Source organism: Berghia stephanieae, chromosome 1 (genome assembly GCF_034508935.2).
Source record: "Berghia stephanieae isolate SIO BIC M18660-M18661 chromosome 1, UCSD_Bste_1.3, whole genome shotgun sequence".
NCBI lineage: Eukaryota > Metazoa > Mollusca > Gastropoda > Nudibranchia > Aeolidiidae > Berghia > Berghia stephanieae.
Window position 1 is genome coordinate 58,653,494 of NC_088360.1, and position 12,026 is coordinate 58,665,519.

At 38.1% G+C, this 12,026-nt stretch overlaps 1 protein-coding gene across 1 annotated transcript; it reads left to right on the forward strand.

Annotated features, from left to right (window-relative positions):
- Positions 1-3,565: 3,565 nt before the first annotated feature.
- Positions 3,566-6,578, forward strand: LOC144964358 (uncharacterized). Its single transcript, XM_078898485.1, has 2 exons — positions 3,566-3,696; positions 4,320-6,578. Exons 1-2 carry the CDS (start codon positions 3,627-3,629, stop codon positions 5,141-5,143), a joined length of 894 nt encoding a protein of 297 aa, XP_078754611.1. The 5' UTR covers positions 3,566-3,626; the 3' UTR covers positions 5,144-6,578.
- Positions 6,579-12,026: the final 5,448 nt, after the last annotated feature.

Consider the following 12,026-nt stretch of genomic DNA (forward strand, 5'->3'; position numbering starts at 1 on the left):
TTATTATTATTATTATTATTATTATTATTATTATTATTATTATTATTATTATTATATATTATTATTATTATTATTATTATTATTATTATTATTATTATTATTATTATTATTATTATTATTATTATTATTATTATTATTATTATTATTATTATTATTATTGTGGTCTGGCACTCGCTTTCGGATCGGAAGGTCCTGGGTTCGAGCCTCGCTCGGCGCATAGTTGAGTCCTTGGAGAAGGCTCTTTACTCACATTCTTTCACCGCACTCAGGTGTAAAATGAGTATCTGGCCGTTAACAGCGTTGTCTCTGTCCTAAAAAAAATATAACATCGCCTAACAGGCGTCATGTCCCGTCCTAAATGTTAAATGTTGCTGTTGGCCAGGGACCCCTTGTAAAGCGCTTTGAGCATATTTAGTGGATATTGCGCTATATAAAAGCTCAATTATTTATTTCATTATTATTATTATTATTATTATTATTATTATTATTATTATTATTATTATTATTATTATTATTATTATTATTATTATTATTATTATTATTATTATTATTACCGTTATTATTATCATTATTGTTACTATTATTATTATCATCATCATCATCATCATCATCATCATCATCATCATCATCATCATCATCATCATCATCATTATCATCATCATCATTATTATTATTATTATTATTATTATTATTATTATTATTATTATTATTATTATTATTATTATTATTATTATTATTATTATTATTATTATTATTATTATTATTTGATATCGCGCTAGTATCAACAAATAGTGCTCAGAGGTGCTTTACAATAGTTTTTTTTTAAAGTATCACACATGTTCATTCATTCGACTACAAAATCACTACAACAGTCACACAATAATATCTTGTTCGAAGTTCACATAGAATCACGATAAGCAGAATGAAAAAAAATGTTTTTAGATGCCGTTTGAAGACAGGTAGACTTTCACATTGTCGGGTTTTAGGTGGTAAAAAATAATTCCATGCGATTGGAGCCGATAATGCAAAACCACGCTCAGCAAACTTTGTTCTTGGGATGTTTTTCCCCATTAGCGAAGAACTGCCGGATCGCAGAGGTCGAGTTGGTTTATAATCCCCGACAAGGCATTCAAGGTATTCAGGTGATGTATGGTGAAGGCAATTGTAAGCAAAACATGCGATTTTTGTATTTTATTCTTTTCTCTGTTGGAAGCCAGTGCAATGACTTAAGGACCACTGTTATATGGCCCCAAGGCCTTGTCCTTATAACTATACGACCAGTTTTGTTTGTATCAACTGTAGTCTGTTCAGCGATGTTTTTGGTAGGCCGTACAACAGAGAGTTACAATAATCCAAGTGGCTGGTAACAAGGACATGGATTAGTGTTTTGCATGTTTCGTCATCAATAAAATTCCGTATTCTGCATATCATTTGGAGAGTGTTATGGATCGCCTGACAGCACATTGTTATGTGTGCGCGCATGCCTAGTTGAGTGTCAAAAAAGACGCCAAGGTTTCGAACGACATTGGAACTTTTAATAACAGATTCGCCGAAGGACAGTTGGTCAATGAGAATAGCCTTTCCTGTTATTTTGAATACAATCAGCTCAGTTTTGTCCTCGTTCAATTTAAGCTTGTTGTTTGTCATCCATGCGTTTGTCATCGGCGTAGAGATAATGACTGAGACAGAAGGTCGCGATTATGTTGCTTAAGGGCTTTGTGTACATTGTGAAAATATTTTTATAAGGGCCAAGCACTGAATCCTGTGGAACGCCAAATTGCAGTTTTGTTAGTGGTGAAAGGGAATCATTTATGAGAACACGTTGTGACCGATCTTGTGGATAGCATGAAAACCATTTTGAAGCTTTGTCTCCGATTCCAAAGAGCCTCTGCATTCGGTCTAGTAGTAGTAGTATTGCATGATCCACAGTGTCGAACGGGGCACTTAGGTCCAGCAGCAGTAGTATTTCAATATCGTTTTTGTCAAGAGGTCGATAATATCATTGTGGACACGCAAAAGCGCTGTTTCTGTGCTGTGTGATTACTTATAGGCGGATTGAAAAACAGTACGCATATTGTTGAAATTAATGTAGTTGTTGAGACGTTTGACAATGAGTCTTGTAATGCCATATTTCAATCGCCTCAACCTTCCCACGATTGTAAATACGTCACAACACGTAACGCAACCCAAACCATTGTCGTGACAATATAACGGCTTTCGTAGCGTGGCAAATGTGTCAATCGTTCTTGCCCTGGTACAATGGAAGGAGAGCCATCTGGTTTCTCACCTGCATTAGGACTTGCAATTCGCACTCGCCTGCGACCATGTGGAAGATTTGACACTCGTAGCGGGAGGTAATAAACCTACATTTCGATAACCAGATCCGATTGAACTACGGACAACGACCAATAATAACAGGAATGCCAAAATCAGGAATATTATTGGCTCTTCGAGATTCTCCAACTCCCGTCGAAAAACTCATATAAGGGGGTGTGGGGAGACATAACGGTCTCTCTCTCTCTCTCTCTCTCTCTCTCTCTCTCTCCCCTCTCTCTCTCTCTCTCTCTCTCTCTCTCCATTTCCTCTATTTAGAGCTCACTGCTCTATAGTCAACTCAAAAAATCACACATAGCGAGAAAACTGTGCGCCAAGGGTCAGTGAAAAATTAACATTGTGTTTACTATGATTAATATAATTATACTAGAGTGTAGGAGTGATAATTAATATTGTGTTTTCGCCTGGCAGTAAGTAGACACAAACAAAAAATTAACAGGAACCAATAAATTAATTGATACTCATGTTTCCTATAAAAATATTCATTCGCTATCTTTCTATATATATATATGTATATATATATATATATATATATATATATATATATATATTATATATATATATATATATATATGTGTGGTGGCCCAGCAAAATCGGGTATAAGACGCAAGACACGAAAAGCCGTAACAGGCTAAAATAGATGAATTTGGGGTAAACTATCAAAATTGAGTTTTTTCACTCAAGATTATCTCTGATTATCGATCTATAAGTGTGTGAAAGCATTTGCATGATAATAAGCCATAAATATTTTTATTTTAATATTTATATGACGTGGGTGTCGATAAACATTGACAAATTTCCATCCAAGTTGATGCGGAGGATGGGTTTGAACCGACCTCCTAGTACTGAAAATATTTGCCTCTTCGCCGGTCTGAAGCCTCGACTATCGCACATCAATGAAAAGGAAATTCTTTCTTCTCTTGATTATTGCCTTGTGCGCATGGTTATCTTTCTTTGTGTTGTACTGCGCATACCGTAAACCTAGGCACGGTTCACCGATCAGTAAATACAAATTTGGTGTCCTAAAAAGGGCTGAAAATAGAGCAAAAACAGCTATTTTCAACCTGAAAACGACTCATTAAAAAAATCAAACCCTCATACGTATATTTTAAAAATGATTTATGTATATTTACAAATTTTACTTTTTACATAGGCTTTTTTACTATCTCAACCTTTAGTGTTTCTACGGTAAAAAACAACCACTAACCACAACAATCATGGCGTTCTTCGACGATTCTTCCATTGCACTCTTGCTAAATCTTAACAAAACAGACAATGCCGCTCACCAAGAAATGATAAATGATTACTTTTCTTCAAGAATCGAAGACAAAGATTCATCATCTGATGAAGAAACAAGCCCAGGTGAGTTTTATTTTATGCTTTAAATGTTTGTTTTGGGCTGGTCGATCGAGTGCCAAATTTCAGGACTGACCGGTGACGAAAATGAAAGTAGGGCCTCGAGTAAACAAGACTCTGATGTGACTGAAATCTAGTCTTTAACAATGTCAGGGCAACTCCAAATGCTATCAGTTCTTTGTTTTTACCTTTTTTTATATAAATTTATCACATGAATCCAATGATCTTTCACCTCATTCTAATTATATGCAACTTCGACTTGAGCTGTTCTCAAACGCAGTCTTAGTCTTACTATTACTAGAGTACTCAGCATAAGTTTCATCTCTTTACCACTTTTCTTATTGATTCATATTCATTGCAGATATTTCAGACGCTTTTAACATGATCCTACAACTATTAAATTACGAGCATCAATTCGTATTTTTATTGGTATTTAGATTCTCAGTCCTATTTCTGATTTTAAAAAAATAGTTAGGAATTGTATCTAACAACAATGACAAGGTAAAGAGAGTGAGATCATAGACATAAACTTAAAGTTTTAAAAAAGGCTATACTATAGTTGCATTTATATATCTCATGGTAGTTATTATACAATCTTATTACATAAATTCTCTCTGTTTTCATTTCAGATGAGGAAAGTGCTACTGAAGAGGAAGAAAATGCATTCTGTCCCATTGTGGATTCAGTCAACATTATTCTTCACACACTTGCAGAGGAAACTCCCACTACAACACCTAATGAACCACCTGCTGATCCTCATATCAAACCATGCAACTGCAAATTGAATTCAGGCTCTTCATGCTACCTCCAGTTTTCCCCTACTGTTCTCCAGGACACTCGACTGCACTACCAAGGAATGGTGCATAATGAGCTTGACCTTGTCATTCTGAGTAAACTTGAATGCACCATCCACCTGTCTTCTGAAACTTGTCGTCCTAAACAAAAGCATCAGCAAAAAAGGCAAAGAAGTAGGAATGACTATTTTCACCATGGGTTTAAAATTTGTCGAGATTTGTTTATGTTTCTTCACTGCATTGCGAAAGGAAAACTGGATGCCCTCATCGCTCACCTAAAAACTAATGGTGTTGAACCACGTGTACACAAAAGCACAAAAAAACTGCCCTCTAAAACACTGGCCATTTCTGATGTTCAGCAAGTAACCACTTTCATTAGTAACTACGCTGATCTTCATGCCATCACTCTGCCAGGAAGAACCCCGCATCATTGGGTGAGTGATGTAAAACTTCTACCAACAAACTGTACCAAAAGGAAAGTCTACAAAGAATACTGTTCAGCTGTTGACGTCACCAGCAGTCGTAAAGTTGCGGAGAGAACATTTAGATCGTTGTGGCAAAGACTCACTCCCTTTGTCACCACCATGAAACCTGCAACTGATCTGTTTCATTTGCCAGCAAGGCTTGGCAAAGGTCAATCGTTCAGCGAATCTCCCTGATCATGCAAAATCCGCAGCCATAAAGGACATCGAAGATCATCTTCTGAATGTTACCCAGGAGAGATCTTTTTACCAAACGGTCTGTCATGAGGTGAAACGGAATCTCCCTATCGGCATGAGTCTTAGTGGACAGGAACCCTGCTCCTTGGATGGGACTGTGCACTACAGCTTTGATTTCGCCCAGCAGCTGATGTATCCTCCAACCCTCTGCAACCAGGCCCCATCTACTTCAAGGTTCCTCGTCGATGTGGTCTTTTCGGTGTCAACTGTGAGGCCCTGACACGTCAAGTCAACTTCCTCATCGATGAGGAATTCAACACTGGCAAAGGAGCCAACTGTGTCATTTCATTGCTCCATTACTTTTTTCAACATTATGGATTGGGAGAGAAACATCTTCATTTGCATGCGGATAATTGTAGTGGGCAAAATAAAAATTCCGCCATGGTGTGGTATCTTTTGTGGCGAGTTATAACTGGTCAACATTCCTCAGTAAATCTTAGTTTTCTCATAACTGGACATACAAAATTTAGTCCTGACTGTGGATTTGGCCTGATCAAGCGACTTTACAAAAAAACTAAAATTAATACGCTAAACGATGTGGCAGATGTTGTTAATTCTTCATCTGTGATGAATTCTGCTCAACTTTGTGGCAATCAGGAGGGAGACATTCTCGTTCCAATGTTTGACTGGACTAAACACCTATCAAAATTTTTTTCAAAGTTGATTGGCATTAAGAAGTTCCATCACTTTCGTTTCACCTCGACTGGATCTGTAATCACCAAAGTGAATGTGGATTCGGAAGAAATTATTCATTCACTCTTGAAAGTTCCCCTACCAATTCAGAATGAATTACCACCCCAAATCCAACCGAACGGACTCACTCTTCAGAGACAGTGGTATCTATATAATGACATTCGTCAATTTGTTGAGGAACCGTTCCAGGACATTGTCGCTCCACGACCAGTCCAGGAACTTAATGTCAGACAGAGGGGTGAGGTGGACATGGAAGAGGAGGAAAGCGAGGCTCCAAAAACGAAACGTTCTAAGAATAAATGACTTGTAAGTTAGACTAAATAAATTTATTAATTGTCATAGGTGTTAAAGACAATTAAATATAATGTGTGTCAAAACAGGAATGCAAATTGGGTGAGTGTATAACATGGATGGATGGGAGAGTGGTAGAGGGAGGTAACCTTTTTTTTAAAAGTGTCATTTATTTCAAATTATTTGACTCGCTTTTACGGAGACAGACCAGTTGAGATGAGTGTGTTTGCTTGTAAATACTAATTCTAATATCATATAATGTAATATAATTCATTGCCTTAGTATCATTATGTATGTATATACCCAATTTTTATTATAATTGTTAATGGTATTTGTGTTCTTAGTTGTTATCTGATTCGAAAAGTTGAAAAATACAAGTTCAATTTTAAAATCCGTTTTTCTCAGTTTCATTGCCATAGGTGTCATCCGCTTTGAAGTTGTCTAATTTTGTCACTAATTAAGCTAGAAACATAATTTAAAAAGCATGATAATCAGCTAAAGTTGCTCTATCAGAAAACCTAAACATGAAGAAAAGTTATTTTTTCACATTATACCCTGTTTTCCTGGGCCACCACACATATATATATATATATATATATATTATATATATATATATATATATATATATATATATATATATATATATATATATATATATATATATATATACAGTGGACTCCGGATAAGACGATGCCCAGGGGAACCGTGAAAAAAATCGACTTATCCGAAAATCAACTTAACCGGAGTGTAACCAAATGAGCAAAAACTCATTTGAACAAAGCAAACCAATCTAGAATAAGTATGTCCCTTCATATCGCGTGGTCTCTGTAGGGGTCATGAGAGGCTCCTACCCCCAATAGTCCCATAGAGGAATCAGAATACATAAAAATCGGAATTTGAGATATAAAAAAAAGCGGAATCAACTTACTGTTATTGACTATTACATACTTTGCAACAGAAAATGTAATAGACAATCCAAAAGTACTCAAATGATTAAAAATAAAAAATGTGTAAAAATGTACAGATTGTGTAAAGACTAAGAATGGGGTCAAATAATAATAGAGAACACACAGGTCCTGGCCGTCTGAGAGCAAAGCATTAAATGGATGGATTTAACCTTGTCAGGACCCTCCTCCCCCCCCCCCCCCCCCCCCCCCCCCCCCCCACACACACACCTAATCAAGCAAACGCGCGTGCCGGTACACACACACACACACACACACACACACACACACACACACACACACACACACACACACGGACACAGGGCTAAAATTAAATAGGGAAAGAAGCTGACCGTACTCAAATAATATTATTACCGATTGAAGCCAACATATAATATTACCAAGGTCATTGACCTCACGAATTGGAGTCACAATAATACTAATAATACTTCGGTCAACCCCCCTCCCAAACATATAATATTATCCGCCATCAGCAGCACACACTTTGAAGAGACTAATCAGACATATAAAATGTGTGTTGATTGACCATAGGAGATGACGAAATAAGCCATAGCTCACTTTTTTTTAGCTAGAGATTTTTAAAAAAATTTTCCTCGATGAGAATGCCTTGAATGTGGAATGTATACCAATTAAGTGAAAGCGGAAGGGTAGGCGCCTCTAGGTCAAGGTCATGCTTCTTGTAAATCGTCGAGACAGAAATAGCTGGTATGCCAATTTCCTATGCGATGATTTTCTGTCGCATGCCTAACTCTCCAAATGCATCGAATCTTCCTTTTCCACGATAGGTTTGCCATTGTAGTTGTAAACTTGACTTGATTTCCTCTTGATAAAATCGATACTAATTAAGAGGGCCATTACATAGGATGGCCTGGGATTAGAACCAAAAAAATCTTGAGCTTGAAGTTGCGACAATGTAAAATTTGAGATGGAGAAATTAAAGTTATTCAATACTGCTCATGTACATTGAACACGGACGTCAGGCAAAGCACCTACATCACATCGATGTGCGCCAATCTTTCACGGATATTCTTAACGTATTAAAATTCTTACTGGTAGCTTTTTTTAAGCAATGGAAATACTTGTTTATTTGTGATTTTTTTGTAGTCATGAGTGATAAGAACATCGACTTAAGCGACATCGACTTATGTGGATTTTTTTTTTTTTACTAATGTTATATAGGAAGAAGGGGGGGGGACCAAGAAAAAAAATCGACTTGGGTAAAAATCGACTTAGGCAACGTCGACGTATCCAGAGTGCACTGTATATATATATATATATATATATATATATATATATATATATATATATGTAATAGAGTCAGACAACCGGGTAGCTGATGCCGGCGAGTGTAGTTACTGATAGACAACCGGGTAGTTGATGCCGGCGAGTGGTAGTAGTAGTTAGTGTTGGGTTATTTGATCTTTTACCCGATCGACGTTCGAGCGCGAAGCCACGATTCAGCGTCCGATCTCAATGCCGGAAAAGCGAGTTAGTAAAACGATCGAGCGGGTTGTGAGCTTGAGACGAGCTTGAGACGATCTTGACACGTGAGACGAGCTTGAGACGATCAGGTTTCGAGCGAGCGGAGGGGTAACGAGTGTTTCGAATAATTTCAAACGATCACAGTTTGCCATCCAATACCAATCGCCAAAGTTTGCACACGGTACTCTGTGGTTCTTCCACAGCCCTCACTCCTTGTCAGATGTTAGTGTGTCTAGGTGGCAGGGAAATTCGTATAGGTGTATCACGCGTGTGTGACAAGACTTCATTAAACCTACTAAAGTTTGACTATCACACACACACACACACACACACACACACACACACACACACACACTAAGGCTATTTCTATGACGCACACGCATCCATCTATCAATGAACACTCCTACAGTAGTGCGGCTATGTGGTCTAGTCATGACGTAACTATAGTACTCTAGTCGACCATGGGTCTAGTGCATTATAATGGTCTAGTGGTATGACACTCGCTTTCGGATCGGAAAGTCCTGGGTTCGAGCCTCGCACTCGGTGCATAGTTGAGTCCTTGGACAAGGCTCTTTACTCACATTCTCTCACCACTCAGGTGTAAAATGAGTACCTGGCCGTTAACAGCGTTGTCTTTGTCTGAAAAATTGTAATATCGCCTAACAGGCGGCATGTCCCGTCCTACATATTAAATGTTGCTGTTGACCAGGGACCCCTTGTAAAGCGCTTTGATCACATTTAGTGGATATTGTAAAGCTCAATTTTTTAAAGTAAAACATTAGCCTTGAATATGGAATGTTTCAATTTTAGATGCCTGTGTATTCTTTGTTAGTTCCCATCATCATCATCATCATCATCATCATCATCATCATCATCATCATCATCATCATCATCATCATCATCATTAGGGGCAGCGGTACGGTCTTTGGTTGGCACCCGAAAGGTACCGAGTTCGATCACCCGCCGCTGAGTGGTCTTGAGCAAGTCACCTTGCCCTAACTAAATTTGCGGCGCTGCACTGCGGCTGTCGCTTGGGTTATTCCAGTCTCCCCTTAGAATAGACCCGAAAGACGAATCTCCCCTATGGGATGAATAAAGGGAATTATGTTTAATTTATTTATCATCACCATCATATCAGCGGGATCATCATCATCATCACCACCACCACCACCCTAATAATAATGGATATAATAAATATCAACACATTTCAATGTAATAATCAATCTAAAATCAATCAGTGCTCCTAAAAGACCCCTTTGCTTTCTTTATCTAATTCGTTCCATACTTTTGGAGTCCCGACAAAGAAAGATTTTCAGCTAACTATAGTTTATATATGGGAACATTAATCAGTCGTTTATATTGGAATCGGAGTTGTCTAGCAGGTGTATTAGTTCAAAGCGCATTTCCAAGGATTTACCATGCTCAATGAACTTCTTCACAATATTTTATTTAATTTATTCCTCCGGCACGCCATATCGACCATACATCCATTTCGTACAGTAGGTACCGATCGCTGTTTGGAGTCTTTTTGTATTAAATACAATACCCGTCATTGCTTATAAGATAGGAATACATTCACACCTGAGTCAAGTGCCTTACACACGGACTTAACGTCTGGATCACAATTTTCAACAATCACTGTCACTCATCCGGCCATTAGCAAGGCTTGGTTTTGTGACAAGAGACACCGTACCACTGAGAGACCGAACAAATAATCACCATCTGCGCCATCGTCATCATCATCATCATCATCATTATCATCATCCTCATCACAGCCGTAACAGCCAGCAATACCACAATCATCATCTTCGGGTCCGGTCTATCCGTGTGGGGGTTGGGGGTGGAACCTGCTAAAGTATTATCATTTTTTAAACAGAAACACGATAATCATCATCATCATCCATTGTCGTCGGCATCGTTATCATCGTGTCCGGGCAATGTGTGTCTGGGGTGGAACCTGCTAAATATTATTATTATCTACCTACCTAATAAAAACACACCATTCTTGTTCATTTATTTTTCAAATAATGAAAGGCACGAGCTTTTCCCGCACACACAAGAGGCGACGACGACCAGTGACAAATGGGAGGTGGGGGCGGCCGACAACTTTTGGCGCGACATAAATATGAAATGTTAAGGTGACAGCGGGATGGTGGTGGTGGTGGGGGGGGGGGGGGGGGGTCTCAACCCTTCACCATCAACAACTGTTTGATGGCGTGTGTGTGTGTGTGTGTGTGTGTGTGTGTGTGTGTGTGTGTGTGATGCGACGAATGATCATAATCAAGGCTGCCAGACAGCCAGATTTCTTCTTGCCCAAGTAGTCAAATAGACCCCAAATAGCCAAACACCACAAGCATTCTGACTCCCTTGAAAAACTCATTGGTTTTGATTAACAAAACAATCGACTACAGTTGGATAAACTTATCTTTTCATTTTTTTTTTTTAAAAAAGATTTAAAAAAAAAAGAATAATAATAGAAAAGCGTTTCTTAGTAACCATTTTTGAACTTGGCCATCTGGCAGCCCCCATCATAACCAGCTGCAGTCAAGTCAGCCACAGACATAAGAGAGGGGTGAAGTTTCCTGTGGCAAACGAGATGCTCGTGTTTTTTTTGTTTTTTTTTCAAACGAATCACTGCTCGATGACGTCACTGACTCGAAACCCGCTCGAAACCCGCTCGATTTTAGAGGACTCGATCGAAAACCCGCTCGATTTGATCGTTTCAAACTCGACCCAGCACATTCTCCAACTCCCGTCGAAAAACCCATATAAGCGAGAGTGGGGAGAAATAACGGTCTCTCTCTCTCTCTCTCCATTTCATCTATTTAGAGCTCACTGCTCTATAGTCAACTCGAAAAATCACACATAGCGAGAAAACTGTGCGCCAAGGGTCAGTGAAAAATTAACATTGTGTATACTATGATTAATATAATTATACTAGAGTGTAGGAGTGATAATTAATATTGTGTTTTCGCCTGGCAGTAAGTAAACACAAACAAAAAATTAACAGGAATCAATAACTCTTAATTGATACTCATGTTTCCTATAAAGATATTCATTCGCTATCTTTATATATATATATATATATATATATATATATATATATATATATATATATATATATATATATATATATATATATATATATATATATATATATGTAATAGAGTCAGACAACCGGGTAGCTGATACCGGCGAGTGGTAGTTACTGATAGAGACAACCGGGTAGTTGATGCCGGCGAGTGTAGTTACTGATAGACAACCGGTTAGTTGATGCCGGCGAGTGGTAGTAGTAGTATTGGCAGCGAGAGTGTAGAGGTCGTGGGAGTGGATGGATTCGGTCCCGGTGTCGACTTAAGAGTTCCAGACTGTAACTGCAGCGGTGGTGCTCA